This window comes from Eschrichtius robustus, chromosome 17, assembly GCF_028021215.1.
Source record: "Eschrichtius robustus isolate mEscRob2 chromosome 17, mEscRob2.pri, whole genome shotgun sequence".
In the NCBI taxonomy this organism is placed as follows: domain Eukaryota; kingdom Metazoa; phylum Chordata; class Mammalia; order Artiodactyla; family Eschrichtiidae; genus Eschrichtius; species Eschrichtius robustus.
Genome location: NC_090840.1, coordinates 71,278,209 through 71,296,096, shown reverse-complemented (window position 1 = coordinate 71,296,096; position 17,888 = coordinate 71,278,209). Strand labels below are relative to the sequence as shown.

Below are 17,888 nucleotides of genomic sequence, written 5' to 3'. Positions count from 1 at the left end.
CAAGCTCTGCTGTCCAGGGACCACACTTTGAGAACCACTGGGTTACAGCAGTAGGAGGATTTAGTGATACCGTTCCTCCCTTGACTCGCATGTATATATTGCACTTACATTCTTATAGCACATCTACTGCATACAAGGTCTCGGGCTGGGTGCAGCAGTGGGTATGATAAGGATAGGATTTAGATCTTGATTACACTTGAGCAGATTTATTCTCTAAGTGGATCTATTCTCTAAGAAGACAGGAAGCCTAAGTGTCTTTAGACAGGTTCAGATAAAGCAGAGATCTCCTCCCTTGGCAAGAGATAAATTAAAGCTTGGAATAGCAGACCCTATGAACTGGGGCCTTGAAAGATGCCTAGGACACGTGGAAATGGTGGAGGATCGCAGAATTCTTTCCACCTCGGCACAGAGAAAAAAAACAACCAAACAAACCTGGACAACCACCTGGAAAAGGTCTGTGACATTCTTGCCTCAGGCTCCAGCGTCTCTAAGCTGCTTGCATCAGAACGGGGAAGGGTGTTCTCAGTGTCAAGGTCTCAGTCTCAGACTCTTCTTGGGAAGGGGGGAGAACTGGCCTAGCCCTCCCTCTGGGGCTCCCAGAGCGGGTGCCTCGGAGACCCGGTTGTCTGGCCGAAGTCTGGGTGTGCGCGACTTGGCGAAGGGCGCGGCCTGGGCGCTTCAATGTTCCAAAGCCTGAGCAGGGCGCTGTGGCCGGGCCCGTGCCGGGCGAGAGGGCCTACACGCTGGAGCATCGTTCAGAACCAGCCTCAGATTCAGGCACGGCGCTAGCGGGGGCCGGGTGGCAGCCGTACTCCTCTGCCACCCGGAGGCCAGCGCAAGCGGCAAGGTCCCTCTCTCTCTCCACCTTCACGCTTCAGAGAGGGTGGGGACACGCGTGCACGCTCTTTAGCCCGGAGAAAGCGCGGCCCGCAAAAACCTGCACAATGCGCCTGCGCAGCCCTGCCTCACCCACCCCGCCTCTTTCCTTCGCCCCGCCCTGTTACCCCCTATATTGCCGCTAGGGGTAGCGGCGGCGGCTGTGGTCTGAGAGCGCGGCTGCTTTGAGGGCGCGGAAGCCGTACGGTGTGGGGACTAGGGCTGGCAAGAGGGTGGGAAAACCGGCGAGACAGGAGGGCGGTGCCGGGGAAGGGCCGTGCCGGGGAAGGGCGGCGCGTGGCTGACTCATCCCTCTGGAAGAGCAGACTGACAGACGTAAACCCTTGCCGAACCCGCCCGCCCGCGCCGCTCCTCTTTGGTTGGGAGGCGCCCGCCCGCACCGCCCGCCCGCGTTCTCCGGGAGCGCTCTCCCGGCCCGGCCGCCTCAGAGAAAGTTTTTGTCGTCGGGAGGGACCGGAGGCGCCGCGAGCCTTTGGGAAGGGAAGGAGGACTGAAGAGGAGGCTCCAGCCGCGCGGGCCCGGCGAGTGCATGGTTCCCGGCGCCTCGGCTGCCTGTCAGGAGGACATCGGGGCGGGGTCGGGCTGAGCCCAGCTCCTTCCCGCGGGCTCGCCAGAAATCGCCCTGCCGGACTGCCGCGGGGCGTCCCCGCTCCTCAGCCCGCCATGTCCCGGCTGCTGCCCCTGCTGAGGAGCCGGACCGCGCGCAGCCTGAGGCCGGGCCCGGCCGCCGTGCCCCGCCCGCCGTCCTGGTGCTGCTGCGGGCGGGGGCTGCTGGCGCTCGCGGCCCTGGGCGGCCCCCGGGAGCTGGGCACCCACCCCAAGAAGGAGCCCATGGAGGCGCTGAACACGGCGCAGGGCGCGCGCGACTTCATCTACAGCCTGCACTCCAGCGAGAGGAGCTGCCTGCTCAAGGAGCTGCACCGCTTCGAGTCCATTGCCATCGCCCAAGGTAAGGGGGGCGCGAGGGGGGCGAGCCGGGGCGGAGGGGCGGGTGGCCAGAGCCCTCCCCTACCCCGCCTGCGCCGCGGCCGCCCGGCCGCCCCTCGGCCTGGGCCCCTTGCCGCCGGCCCCCTCGCCCGCTTGGCCTCGCGCCTGGGACGTCCGGGGGGGGCGGGGGGAACTTTGCGCCTCCTGAGTGTCCCCGGGGCAGGTAGGACGGGCGCGGATCGTGTCAGGCAGCCAGGGCCAACGCTTGGCTGGTTCCTCCCCAGCCTCACAGTTGGAGCTTCAGCCCCAATTACCGACCGACGTTGATTTGATTTTGTTTAGATTTGCTGTGCCCCCCGTCCCCCAGCCCTCCTGTCCCCCTGTAGTCCTTGCTGCTTACTTGTGAACGTGCAGCCATGCCGGTGGCCTGCGGTGCGTGCTTCCAAAGCGCTACAAAGCCGAGAGGCAGGGGGAAACTTCGCTAAATGGTTATCAAAGGAAGATGTGTGAGGGTCCGAAAGAAGGGATGTTGCTTTGTTAAGGCAGACGTGTTCTCAGCGGCTTGTTTGCGTACACCTCCTGTTGGATTCATTTAAGCAGCCGAAGGAAACATTTTCCTGGGAAACTGAAAGCGTGGATCAGACCAGCAACTGCAGATACATACTTGCAAGCCCATCACAGGTTTGGTGCTGCCCAAGTTAGACTCCCGTTTTTGTTGTGCCCCCAGAGGATGAAAGAATGCAGTAGTTAAGAAGGTATTTTTCTGGAAAACTGTGGCTCTGCAATAAAAAGCGGACTTCTGCTCAAAAATAATTTGGAATGGTGAAAGCCAAGCTATTTTTAAGCCAACCTGTTAAAAGAGGGTATTTTTCAAACCGGTGCACCATGCTGGTATGTCAGAATTTGAGTCCAAGTGAAAAAGCTAAAAAGTCAGAAAATCAGAAGGATGAAAGGGGCCAGTGATCAAATCATTCAGTCTTAAGATACTTTGGCCATTTGAATACCGTGATACAGACAGAATACATTGCTGCTGTTTTGTGTTATACATTCTGGTGTGTTTGAAAGGTTTTTTTGGGTTTTTTTTTTGTTGTTTGTTTGTTTTACCAACCTACACTCAAGGTTGGTAGGTACATAAGCATTCCATAGGTTCCGTAAGTTAAGAGCACATTTATTTGGAGCAAAGCATCTGATCTGCCGCAGGCACTTGAAAGTGCTTCTTTGGTCTGTGTTCAGGAATGGAGGAGAGAATTGTCTACCTCATAAGCAGGACTTTTCTACACTACTTCTTCAGAAACTTTTTGTTAGTTGTGCCTTTTAACTGCTTTTTTTTTTTCCTCCGTTCAGGGAATTGTGGACCAATTTATGGTATTGGATGATTCCAGACATTGTCTACCCACAGTGCTTCTATAGGAAAAATGTAACATCACAATCAATTCGGTTACTAAATGTAATCATGATATTACATGAAGTCATTATCAAATACTAGCATATTTGTGAGCTATGTGTGCACTCAGTGTGTGGTTTTAAAATATTCACTTCTGAAAATGTGACCCTTGGAAAACTATAAAGACATTCATGCTAGAGCATTCGTTTTAGGAATCTTTCTCCATGGGCAAGACTGTTTGAACACACATTTGGCCTTTTCTAAGTAATTTCTTGGAAATTCTGCATTAACATTGTTACAAGATTGGAGGGCCTTATTAATATGATTTTATGACAGTTCATGAAAAGCATGTCCTGTGATACAAATGGATAAATTTTGCCTCATACCTTATTATTTTAGCACATGCCAGTAAGAATGCTACATTTTCCAGTGAAAATAGAAAATGTATTTTAAAATTTAACATGGTTTTAAATATTCTGGAAAGGACCTATAAACTTCAGTCAATGGAGATCAGTTAGCGTCAATTAAACTTAATAATACATAAGTTATATGAGAGAGAAGTTGGTAATTTAAGATGTCTTTGTTCAAGATAAAGGATATAGGAAACAATGTGGTATTCAAATGCTTATTTGACTTAAAAGCTAAAGAACTTCAGAGTTTAAGTCAACTAATTTTGCCAATGTTGATGACTAAATTATTGCTCTTTGACTCAAATGACACTTATTGATGATGATGGTTTAATTTTTAATACAGTCTTAGTGTTCCTCGTTGTTTTCAATATCAATACATATAGTTTCTATGGAGATAACTGGAATCATCACTAGTAAATTACCCTATTCATTAACCATTTAAGGTAGAGAGGATTTATTATGTTGAGAATGCATACAGCTCATTCTATTGCTGAAATCAATTTTTTCCCCAGACAAATGAAAAATTGCCATGTTTTTCTTTTATTGTTGCTTTTTGAGTGTTTTAAAATGCTCAACCCGTGTATTAAATATGTGTGTACTAAGTGCACTTTCTAATGAAATAAATTATGTTAAAAGAGCTGTTTCTTACAATAGGAAATCTTATGTGTTCTTGGAAAGAGTGCTTGCATGATCTAATGAAGTGTTTTGGATTTGGTGTGGAAACATTACAGGAAAAGAAAAATCTGTGCTTTGAAATGGAAGTGGGGTCTACTGTTGAAATTTGGTATATTTGCCCTTATCTTTCTTATGTGTTTATCAGTAGGCATTTGATATAGTCTGTGACAAGATAAAGCTTTAGAATCAGTTTCTAATAGATAAGGCAGACTTTGTGGGATGTCTTGTTATAGTTAAGTAAGATATTGTGATTTTTAAATTACAAACTGATTTCCTTGCTAGTTTTAAAAAAGTTGGTGTTCTGTTCTCAAGTTATCTGCTCAACCTGCTCTCTATTCTTCCAGAAAGAGTCCATAGTCTTCTGATAGTGTGCACTGTTGGTTCATTGTTTTTACAAGTAGGACTGACAAGCTGATGTTATTACTGTTGCCTTTTAATTTTAGCTGAGCTTTTTAAGCCAAATTTGTTTTCAAGTTTTGCAGTTACTATTTCTATTTATAATTATTTTTTAAAACTTTTAGAATACTTATTTGGTTTTTGAAGGATGAGCAGTGCTCATTGCATTAGTTAGTTCTACATTGCTGTACAACAAATTACCCCAAAGCACAGTGGCTTAAAACAAACATGTATTGTCTCACGGTTTCTGAGGATCAGGAGTCCTGGGGCAGCTTAGGGGGATGTTTCTGCCTCAGGGTCTCTCGTGAAGTTGTAATCAAGCTTTCAGCTAGGGCTGCATCATTGAAGTCTTGACTGGGGCTGGAGGAACCAGTTCCAAGAAGGCTCACTCACATGGCTGTTGGCTAGAAGTCTCAATTCCTTGCTGTGTGGGCCTCTCCACAGGGCTGCCTGAGTGTTTCAAGACATGGCAGCTGTCTTCCTCCAGAATGAGTGATGAGAGAGAGACACCTAAGCTGGAAGCCACAGTCTTTTATAACCTGGTCTTAGAAGAGATAGTCCATCCTTTTTTGCCCTCGTCATACACTGTGGGAGCATACTATACAGGCAGGGTGTGAATACCAGGAGGTGGAAATCATTGTGGGGGTCATCTTGGAGGCTGCCTTCCACGCTTATTTAGGTGTTGTAATTAATGCTCATTGGAGAATTACACAGAAAGGTAAGAGCTGGCTTTTGGGGAGGCACAATGAAAGATATGATTTGAAAAAAGGACCTTCTTAGGGAATATTTTTGTTAAATGTGTACTTAAAGTATTTTAAAAATGAGATTCTTTTTATATATAGCAAATAAGGGATGTTTTGGGGGAACAGAGCAGTTTTTCTATTAATGTTAGATCTTAATCAGCTTGCATTTTTTTTCTGTTTCTCTGTGTAAGTGATAACCGTATATGTTTAAAAAAATTTTTTTTACAAATTTTTTTTACCATTTATCTACATCCATATAGATACACCATATAATTCTAAATTTAATCTTGTACACGTTCCCCACCGTTGTGATTATTTACTTAAGGTAGCATGAGGAGTTTTGTTTTGAGAACTTGCCGTATAGCATACTCCGAATACATAGAAACAAAGATGATTTTTTGTGGAGTTCCAGTCCACTAGGGATCTTGGACTCTTAACAAGAGTATCCGCATTTTTCTCAGCTCTTTGTATAGGATTATGTAAGAAAGTGGCAGTGCTGTTAGGCTATTAGCCTCTAGATGAATTGGAGATAATCTTGGCTTTTGCTCAAAGAGAATAAGAAAGAGGGCAAGAAAACATTTCATACTCCAAATTAAGATTTGTGAATAAAGATATTTAGGTGCCTTAGTTGAAACAGTAAAAGAGGAATAAAGGAATAACTAGACCTGCAAGAGGAGAAGAACAGGATGAGGATATGAAATGTGGATTGAGTCAGGAAGAGTGAGTGATCTCTAATAAGCTGAGAGCTTCTATATCCTGGCCCTGGATAAGTAAATGAAGCTTTGTTACAATCAGTTATTTTACCAATATGGAAAGAACCTAATTTTAGCAGTATATTCCAGCAAGCTTAATTACGATACTTTAGAGTTAATGGGAATGTTGGAGTAGCCCTATAACTAGAGATTACTGCCTAGAAAACAGATCATATAAATAGGAATTTTTTCTTCCATTACAAAATGGATATATTCTATTTAACAATCTTTAATCATCATTTAACATGTAACTTGAGGTCCAGAGTTATTTGTGACATAAAACAATGACCGTTCCATTATTTCTCATGATTTTGTGGATCAGGAATATAGGCAGGGCTCAGCTGGGTGATTCGTCTCTTTCACATGGTATCTATGGGGGTCACTCGGTAAACGGCTGGCAGATGAGCTGGTCACAGAGTCCAAGATGGCTTCACTCACTTGTCTGGCACTTTGTTGGACATGGCTGGAAGGCTGGGTTCAACTAGAACTATTGACCAGAGTAGATGCATGTGATCTCACCAGTATGACAGTCTTAAAATGGTCAGGACTTCCAGAGAAAATGTTCCAAGAGAGCTAAGTAGAAGCTGTAAGACTTTGTTATCAGTTTCCCATTGTTGCTGTAACAAATTGCCACAAATATAGTGGCTTAAAACAACACAAATTTATTCTCTTAGAGTTCTGGAAGCCTGAGGTCCAAAATTAGACTTAAGGGCCTAAAATAAAAGTGTTAGCAATGCTCTGTCCTTCTGGAGGCTCTAGGGGAGAATCCGGTCCTTGTTTCTTCCAGCTTTTGGTATTCCTTGGTTCTTGCTCACATTAATCTCTGCTTCGGTTGTCACATCATTGACCTTTTTGCCTGTCTTTTATAAGGACCCTCGTGATTACATTTAGGGCCCACCTGGATAGTTCAGGATAATCTTTCTCAAAATCCTTAACTTAATCACATCTGCAAACTCTCCTTTGCCATATGAGGTGATGTAGTCACAGGTAGGAGGATTAGGATGGGGACATATGGGGAGGGGTATTATTCAACCTACCACAGTTTATGACCTAGCCTTGGAAGTCCCAGAATGTCATTTCTGCTGCATGCTATTGGTCAAACAAGTCACTAAGACCAGTCTAGACTCAAGGGAAGGGAAATTAGGAGGAGATATTCTATGTAGGTAACCATAACTAATAATTGTAGTTTGTTCCTTTATATCAGTTCCTTTATATCCGTTATAACATTTAAAAATTAATCGTTTCTGTTGGAAATCTTGTATTACATCTTTCTTTATTAATGCATACCAGTAACATATTAGTTTTTGTTTGTGTGTCTTAAGACTTTTGACCATTCGTTCTTGTACTGAGTGCCAGTATAGTGATAGTGATTCGTTTGATTGATAGATATGTATAGAGACAGAGGGAGACAGGTGTATAGGACTCTTTCCTCTGTATCAGGATATCTTAGCCTTGGCGGTATTGACGTTGGGGCTGGTAATTCTTGTTGTGGGGCTGTCCTCCACATAGGATATTTAGCAGCATCCCTGTCTTCTAGCCACTAGATGCCAGTAGCACCCTCCCACCCTCCTCACCCCAAGTTTTGTGTTCCAAAAATGTCTCTAGACATTGCCAAATATTCCCTGGAGGAGACACTGGGTGGGAGGAAAGGGAGGAATTTAGCAAAACCAATCTGCTTGAGGGCCATCGCTTTATATGAAATGCTATATCAGACTCTTCACCTCATTATCAAATAAACGAGCTTTGTGATAACTCTTTTCCTTGATTGTGATGCCCTTTCACTTCTAAGTTCTTAACTAAATTCTAAATATTAGACCCTTAGAAAACAGGGCTTCCAGATAAGTCAAACACTGCCATAGTTGAATTCACCAGTAATTTGCTGGTGTTCCTCTCAATAGTCACTGTTTTCTTACTTTTTATAGCAGTTGTGACAAGCAAATTTTTATAAAGATGTTTGTAGATAGGAAAATTGCAATAATATAAAGTCTGCAACTTTATAGGGTCATCCAAAGGGTCAGGCAGAAATAAAGATAATGGATAATCTTGAATGTTGGGAATGATCTGATATTGAACCACTATCAGTGGCGACTGTTTTAGTTTTTCTAAAAATAGTGATGAATTTGTATAACTATACTCTCAGCTGGTTTTCTCTGGCACGAGAGAATATAAAGCTAACTGGAACAAATAGGGACTAAATTCCTGAGTGCAGATTTTATTAGCATCTTGCTCGTCAGCTGAATTAATTAGTATGTAAGATTCTAGCCTTGTCTTTGACTCATAGGTTTATGCTTTAAGTGAATGAAAACAACAACATGAAAGCAAGTAGTTATTTGTTAAAATATAATAACGTAGTTACCTCAAACCATCTGGTAAATGACTCTTCTAGACAAAGGACCTTGCAGGTAACAAAACGTCATTCCTCTTTTTTTTTTTTTGAATTTTATTTCATTTTTTTTATACAGCAGGTTCTTATTAGTTATCCATTTTTTACATATCAGTGTATACATGTCAATCCCAATCTCCCAATTCATCCCACCACCACCCCCACCCCCGCTTTCCCCCCTTGGTGTCCATACGTTTGTTCTCTATCTCTGTGTCTCTATTTCTGCCTTGCAAACCGGTTGCTCTGTACAAAACATCATTCCTCTTAACCTCTGAAATGTTTACTTTGACTGTGTTTGATGGCAACATATTTGAACATACTGCTTGTTTCTCTGCCTTAGTAAAAGTATAACGAGCACAGTTTTGCTTGTACCAGATGTCCGAGTCCTTGTATACTGTATTTTAATACGATGATTTTCTTTGGGGCTACTTAACTTCTATTTGTAGAGATACTAGTCATCACACCAGATGCCCCCAGAACGCTGTGCTGTTTCCGTTGGCATGCTTTCAGACCGTGTCATAGTGCTGGCGAGGTGTGTCGGATTTGTTCTGCCCCTGCCCCAATCCATCCCCAGTGCCCTCGGACCGCTCTGCTCTATCCTCATTCATCCCTTGTGGTAAACTTTGCTCCTGTGGAAGGAGGTCTGCTTCTCGGGCGTCTCTGTTGTTGTTTCTAATGTCTGCTCTTTGTCACTCTTCCATGGTGGTTTTTTTTTTTTTTTTCTTCCAGTATCTCGTTCTCTCTTCACCCTTATGCTATTCAGTAGGGTTTAATCTTGATAGACATTTCAGGGTCACAGACCACTACTCTCCTGTCTCTCCAGCTAGCCAGTTACACCTATCACATTGCTATGGACCTCTGACTCTTCAGATCTCACACTGAAGATCTTATATTTCTGCTAATGTTACGATTATGGCCGTTCAAAGGATTGTTGTTGTAAATACCTGAAAGGCACTTAGGTTCAGAGAAGTTTAGGCTAGAATGGTGTTCTTTATTACTTGGTTTAGTTTAGATTTTCTGTCTTTTTTCTGAGTTTTAGGGTAGACTATTTAGGGCATTGGGTTATTAAAACATTTGTAATTTTAAAAATAGCATGATATTTTGTAATATAACTTCTGAATTTCTGTTGTATAATGGTTCTTATATTTTATAGAAGACATCCCACTGCTACCACTATTGCTGCTGCCAACACCATTTTCATTACCATTACTTAGCAGTTATTGAATGTTTGCTACAGACATACTGAGCTAATTAAGTGAGCTTTCATATAATTATTCTGTTCACTTCTCTTGGAGAGAGAAGGAATTATCTCTATTCTATGGATTAAGATGCTGAGGCTAAGAGGAGCTTGCCCAAGATCCTAAAACCTCTGTGGCAGAGTAGAGTTTTTAGCTTAGCTTTGTTTGACTTTAAAATCCCTGTTCTTATTATTGCACCTTTCTGTAGATATTCATACCTGGAATTTTTTTAACATGTGCTGGGAAAAAAGGTAACAACTCAAATGCTCAATAAAAGTCACATGTGCTGGTAGTATATCTTAGTCTATCTTTTATATGTTTGCATAATATACACATTCAATACAAAAGCAAATATAGCATTGTTACTTTTAAAATAAGGGAAATCAAAGTAAAATCAGTGTGCAAAAAAGTTTATAAATTGTGGGGGGATTTTGAAAAAGTCAGAAAACTAGTATTTGGGACTTCCAAGTGTTATAAATCTTTAACTTTCTAACCGTCATTCTAACTTTCCTTTAGATTTTTAAATGAGTTAAAAAAAAATCTAACATGCTATTCATAGAAGACCTTTCTAAACTTAGAAAATTTACTTGTGTAACAAATATATGTTACTCTCCCTACCATAATAGACTCGGTACTGGATACTGGAGGCATGTCAGAGAATTAATTCAGGGAAATACTCTCATGAAACCTACATTTTTGAGAGAGGAAAGATAAGAGCAATAAAGTAAATAATAAAATAATTATAGATAGTGTGTGCTATTAGAAGAATAAATAGAAGGACATTTACTTTACTTAAAGCGATCTGGGAAGGCCTCTGTTTAGGTAATATTTAAGCTGAAAATAAAGGATTGAGATGAAGCCATTCATTCAGACAGATGGAGGAAGAGCATTCTCAGAAGGAAAAGCAAATACCAAGACCCTGAGATAGGAAGGGACTTCACATAGTGTAGAAATTGAAAGGAGGCAAATATGAGTGGAACTTAATGAACAAAGGGTAGAGTAGAATGGGATGAGATGTAGGTAGGCAGAAGCCAGATTAGCCAGGACCTTTCTGGGTAAACCATATGAAGGCCATTCAAGCATTTAAGCATTAGTGAAATGGTATTTCAAGAGCCCTCTGACTGCTATTGGAGAACAAATTGGAGGGTGCAAATGTGTAAGCTGGGAGACCACTTAGGAAGCTGTTACAGTAGTCTAGGCTAGCAATGATGGTGGCTGGGACTAGGTGGCCATAGAGATGAAGAGGAGGAGATGGAGTCAAGATATACTTGTGAGAGTGAACTGATGGGACTTGCTGATGGGTTAGAAAGGGTCAGATAATTAAGGGAAAGGAAATAGTAAGTGATGACTTAGGTTTCTGACTATAGTGACTGAGTAAAAAGTGTTATTATTAACTGTGAGGGAGAAGACTGGGGAAAGAATAGATTTGGGGGTGTGGAACTTGAAGTGTTAATTTTGGACATGTCAAATTTTAGATACCTTTGTGAATATAAATGGAGATGTCAAGTAAGTAGGTATGTGTGTTTATGCATGTGTGTGTATTTATACACTTAAATCTGGAGCTCATAGAAGTTTAGGCTGAAGATGTAAGTGTGGGTGTCAACAGCTGTATATAGATGGAGAGGAAGATCCAGGACAGAACTCTGAAAAGCACCAATGTTTATTGGAAGGGAAGATGAAGAAGGATTAGAACTAGAGGGAGACTGAGGAGTGTCTACAAAGTCAGGAAAAATAACAAGAATAGTGTATTCCAGAAGCTAAGTGAAGAAGACAGCATTTCAAGAAAGAGGGAATGATCTGATGCTTTAGATGGTTCAAATAAGAGGAAGACTGGCGAGGTGGGAGGGTGGAGTAAAGAAGGTCTATTGGATATAATAACGCAAAAGAGAGTGATGTCTTTGTCAAGAATTATGTGGGGAGAAGCCAGATTTTAGTTGGCTGAGGAGGGAGTATCAATAAGGAAGGATTCAACTCTTTAAAGGGAACTTTGGATATGGAGGGCAGGAGGTGTTGGGAAGTAGCTTGAGTACTACTAAGGTTCCCTCTTTCCTCATCGGTCAGAAGTCTGAACTTATTTTAAATATATGTTACTAGTTTACTCATTTTTTACAGAGTCCTGTGTAGAATTCTAGTTTATCAGAGAAAAATGTAATATCACAGGTAAGCAAATTATACCTCTTTTTAGCAGTATTGTGTAGAAAATATACAGGCCATTTAGCAAGTAATGTCTTTTCATTTTCTTTAGTAAGAAGCTTAGAGAAATCAAGAAGATGATTTGAAACTCCACTTTCAAATTAAAATACCTGAAGGCTAGGGAGAACATTTTTTTCCTGGGATGTGGGACTTTAATGCTAAAACTGAAAGAGTCCCAGGCAAACTAGATGGTTAGTCACCCTACCTGCCCACGGGTGACAGTATTTTTGCCATTCTCACAGATTAAGGCTTTTGACTCATAGGAGAGGTTGAGAAAGGGATCCAGGTAGAGTTTCATGTCCCTTCTGCACTACTGCTTTTTCCCTTCCTCTAGGTCTGTACCACAATGGACACTTTATTAGGGCTCCTTCTATTACATTTTGTGCCTGGTGAGTTTTCTGGTGAAAGAACCTGCAAGAAGGTGCAGACTCCACAATTTATTCGTACCCTAATGCCTTCACACTGTTGCACTGGCTGTCACTCTGCCTTCACCTGTTCCCTTACTATTCTAGCAGTATTCTTATGGTGTCCGGTTGCATCTGTCTCAAGTAAGCATGTGCTAACGTCTCCTCTGTCCTTGAAGGTACCTGCTTCTCTTTTGATCTAGGGCCAATTGTTTGCTTTGTGACTTGAGTTCTCTTATGGGTTTGAAATAAGTCATAAATTTGAATTTAGTTTGACTTCATTTCACTGTAAGGGTGGGAGCAATACTCTTTGTAGCTCTCTATATCCCACAGTGAAAACTAGAACCTGCTTCACAAAGTTTAATGTACATATAAAATGATCTGGGAATCTTACTGAAATACAGATGCTGTTTCAGTAGATTTGAGGTTGAGCTTGAGTTCTGCATTTCTAACAAGTTCCTAGTGATTCAGTGCTACAGATCCAGGGGGGCAATATTTTGAGTAACAAGGTTATAGCAAGTGTTTTTGTTTTTAAGGTGAGAAAGTTGAGGTCATGTAGATAAACTCAGGCATCCTTGCATTTTGAAAGGAAACAGGCAAACATGTGAGAGTGATAATGTAAGATGTGGCATATTTTGTGAGCTGGCAGAATTTTGCTTGTGTGTTAGAAAGATATTATGGTTTAAAAAAAATTATTATAACATTTTTTTCTACTCACAGGGACCTGTTAACAACATTACAAAAAGTGTGAATTGTTAACACTGATTTTATAGTTATGCAATGATCACTTTTGAGTAATAAATACTGTGTAATAGATTTATTCCTTTGTTCTCATTTCTTTTTCTTTCCCATTATTACCTTGAATATACTGTTCATTGGTTAGTCTCATTTCTTCAGTGAACCATGTCCTCTGTCATACTTTTTTTCTTCTGCTTTTCTTCATCCTGTTCTTCCTGTGTTTTCCCCACTCAATTTTGTATTACTTTTAAAATTTAGAAACAATCTCAAATTTCTGAAAAAGTTTCAAGTGTAGTACACTAAGATTTTTTTTCCTTCCCCTGAATCATTTGAGAATAAGTTGCTGACATGATGCTCTGTCATCCCTGGCACAGGGTAGGTTACTTGGGAAGCAGTCTCTGAGACAAAATTTAGCATGCAGGACGTTTACTGGGAGTGCTGTTTGGAATCCTCACCTTAGAAAGGGAAGGGAAGGAAGGAGTTTTGGGCAGAGGTAGAAGTAAAGTGATGCAGTCTCAGCCGAAGCCTTAGCTGAACCTAAGGAGAGGTCTAGAGATAGAACGACCCTTCAGTGCTGTCCTGAGTTGGGTGAGAGGTCCAGGCCTCTTCCTCTGTGAAATTACATGCGGAACTGCCCTGGGCAGGGGGCAGAGCCTTGGGTGAGGCAGCATTCTTCAGCTGAAGCAGTCCCCTAAGAGGACTGTCACTGAGGGCTGTCTCTCGGAAGGACTTCGGGCAGCTAAGGATCAACTGTGCATCACGATGCCCACTACAACTGGAGTACTTTAGCCTATACTTCCTACAAAGAAGAATATTGTCCCATATAAGCCACAATATAACATGGATAGATTACTACCATCTTATTCTCTGTCACTCAGGTTTCACCAGTTGTCCCAATAATGCTCCTTTACACCAAAAAAATCCAGTCCAGGATCACATGTTGCATTTAGAATTTCCTTTATTTGAAACAGCTTCTCAGTCTTTCCTTTGGCTTTCATTACCTTGATAGTTTTGAGGATTACAGACCAGTTATTTTGTAGCATATACTTCAATTTGGTTTTGTCTCTTTCCTTATGAATAGATTCCAGTTATGTATCTTAAGTAGGCATATCACAGAAGTAGTTTTATGTTCTTTTTTCCTCCTATCAGTTGCTCATGATTTTTCTTTGTTTGTGATGATGTTAACTATTTCTTGATTAACCATTTCCTTTGAACATTTGACGAAGTAATATCTATCTGACTTATCCACTAGAGAGTTACTATTTTCCTTTTTGTAATTAATATTTTGTGGGGAGGTACCTTGAGTCTATGAAATATCCCATTCCTCATCAACTATTCAAGTTATGAATTCATATCAATATATATTCATGGATTCTTACTCTATTTAATGGGTTACAATTGATTACTTTCATTTTTGACCCTCAAACAGTCCCATATTTCACCAGTGGTAACTCCTTCAAGTTGGCTTCTGTGTCTTTTTGACGTCTCCATTACTCTTTGAACGTTTCCTTACTTTCTGGCACCATGAGATGTTCTAGGCTAATCTTAGCACATTTCCTACCCTAGCCCTGGAATCAGCCATTTCTATAAGGAGCTCTGTTTTTTTTTGGTGTAGAATGGTATTTAGAAACCAAGACGTGCACATTAGGTGTGCTCATAGCTATTAGGGTGTTGCTGTTCTCAGGCCCCCACAGTGGGCAGAGTTAGTGAATATATGAATGTATGTATTTATATACATAATAAATATTATTTATATTTCTCTATCCATATCTATTATAACATAAGAGTTCATAACAATTTTTCCAATCCTGATCCAACATCACAGAGTACATTCTTGTTTCTGTCTTTCTGTATTTCTAACTTTATTTTCTGATGGAAAAATACCTGACTCCCATTATCCTTAATATATTTATTCTTTTGATCATTCCTCCTACATGTCACCAATATCCCATCACCACCATTGAATTTATGCTCATTTCATTAAATAATTCAATTTTTTTTGTTATGGCAGTCAGTCCCTGCTTTACACAGTTCCCATAAGCATGAATTTTAGTAACCATGTTTTAGTTAAATAACACCAGTCCCCAACAACAAGATTCAAATTTTATTTACCACGGTATATTAACTCTGAGTAATTGCATAAAGTATTAACTTTGCTGCTAGCTCCTCAGTCCACAAATCACTGTGTAAAAACAGGGGGTGCCTCATGATTGTGACCAATCATATCACTCTTTCACGGTCTGTCAGTGATTGGTCACTACTTATCTGTTATTCAGTTCACACACAGACAGCAAAATGTGTAGTTGTGTTGCCTCCTTGTCTCCCAGTGATAAACCTATAAGACGTTTAAAAAAAAAAAAGAATGAAAAGGGAATGGACCAAAAAAAGATGAAAATGCAGCAAAGAAAAGTGATATTGCTGAAGTGAAATTTTAATCAAATGCAAATGAGGTAGTAGAATAAATAGCTGACTGTGGGAATGTTCACACTGCTGTTGTACTGCTGCCATTTGAGAGACTCCAGATATGCAGCCAGAGGAGCTAAGAGACCGCAAACTTATGGACATGAATGAGGAAAGTGAGAAGGTTGTGATGAAAAGGATGACGTTCCAGAGAAGTGACTCTGGTAAAAATTTCACATTAAAGGAACTTTCAGATATTTCATGATATTAAAAATATGAAAGATAAAATGCAAGCTATTTCAGACTTAGAAAGGAGTGTGACAATTCACCAAGGCATAGAAAAGATGCTTGTTCCATTTTGTAAGTTATATGATGAGAAAGAGAGTGCTAGCACGATTGAAGCGACTTTTGATCATTTAATTTTTTTTTTACAAAGCATAAAACACTTTCTCAGTGTTTCTAATATTTTAAATTACAGTATATTAAATAAATATCAGTTTTACTATTTAAAAACTTTCCCTATATATTTATAACTGCCAGTAAGAGAATTTTTAATGTTTTGGAAAAAAAGTTTAAGGTCACAGAACAATTATGATTTTTCCCATCAGTTATTGTTTGCTTTGCAGCTTGCATTGTCATTTTTATGTCCCCACACTATTGTACAAAATGAGAACTGCCCATATTCTAGCATGTTTCACTTCAAAATTTCATATACATTTGAAAACTTATACATATTTTATTTATATTATTGCTTGAATACATTGATTTAAAAATATTTTTAGCATGCAGGTATCCTAAACCCGAGATTACTATTGTGAAGCGAGCGAAGGAGGTATCATCAGCAGAGACCCCTGATAGTATTGGTATAGTACAATCTTGCAGTACTGATTGTTTGTCAGATGTTTAATGCAACTGGAAAAGCATCTATTTGACAGAACTTCTTGCTTGTTTGAAGTAGAATGCTTTGGTTATAGTGATAGTCTTTTTTTGTTGTTTGTTTGTTTGTTTGCATCAGTGTTTTAGACTGTCTGCAGAATATTTATTTTTATTATCTAACCCTAGACCTTGTGGATATGATCAACTAATAATTGCATGTTTAATTAACTGAAAGATTACATTTATGATCTTAACAAAAGACAAAATCACTTATAATTATATTTAAATAACGTATTTTCAAAGTTGTTGAAATAACGAGAGCAAGTGAGACGTAAGAAACAACAAAGATTATGAATATCTTTAGGATGAATGAGTAGGATAAAAGGACCACACACAAGGAAACCTTCAGAATATTGTAAAGAGAAACTGTGTTTAAGTAACTGAACTTTAGGGAAATATATTTTAAGAGTATATTCTTGAATAATTTGGAAGTCTTATGTAAGTTCACTTTAAGGCCATTCATGAACTTTTTTCAGATTCAACCTCCATGCAGCTTGATATCTAACTTCTGTTGTGCGTTGTGATGGTGGTGGTAGAGGAGGAATTGTGTTAATTGAGTGTGTGTGTGTGTGTGTGTGTGTGTATGGGGGGGAGGGGAGGGAGAAATAAAAATATTGCAATAAATTCTTCTCTGTCCATATTTTATTTTTTGATTACTATTTAATATATATGCGTTGCCTAAGAAGTATAACACAATGTTTGGAAAGGAATAAGAAATATTTTATGGGCCAATTGAAATTTTGTAAAGATAAAGGATAAATATAACTCAGTTTTCTTAGGCTGTATATATAGTGTCAAGAGCAGAAACTAAACTGTAAGAACCTCCAAGAAATGGAGAGACATATAGTGTGTGTGTACACACATACACACATGTGTATATATTAACATATTAGGGCAGTGCAAAAATCCCCCAGTTTGCTCTACTTTGCCAATTCTAATGTAACTCTGAAGTTAAAAAGTTTAATCTCAGTGTGTATGCAGAAGTTAAGCATTTAATGAAAATGTCTTTTGAAGAAAAAAGGTTTAATTTTGGGTTGTTCTGTAGATTGATTAGTTAGTCCTCATTTTTAGGACAATGTAGGGAAAAAGGAATGATACTTATTCTATAGATAATGGCAAATGATATCACTAGGAGGTAAGGTGCTGCTGAACAGTAACTAATAGTAGGATTTAACCTGTCAGCGATCAGCCTTTGAGACTCAGTCTTCAGTTATATCCCTACTCACTGTAGCGTGCTTCTTCATGAATGTTTAGGTGGTATGCCTCTTATTTTTTTTTTTAATCCTACTAGCTATATAATAAACAAGAAATATAGAATCAGAATCTTAGAGCTAGAAGGGATGCAGAGACCCTAAACTCCTCATTTTATGTAATATGAAACTGAGATCTAGAGGATTTATGATATAGTCAAG

General features: G+C 40.2%; 1 protein-coding gene across 1 annotated transcript in view; it reads left to right on the top strand.

Annotated features, from left to right (window-relative positions):
* Nucleotides 1-1,130: 1,130 nt before the first annotated feature.
* The window catches only part of TMEM65 (transmembrane protein 65), a 53,269-nt gene continuing 36,511 nt past the window's right edge, over nt 1,131-17,888 (top strand). Inside the window, exon 1 of the mRNA XM_068526036.1 lies at nt 1,131-1,846. Coding sequence (XP_068382137.1) covers nt 1,561-1,846 — 286 coding nt within the window. The 5' untranslated portion in view covers nt 1,131-1,560. The remainder of the gene's footprint in view (nt 1,847-17,888) is intronic.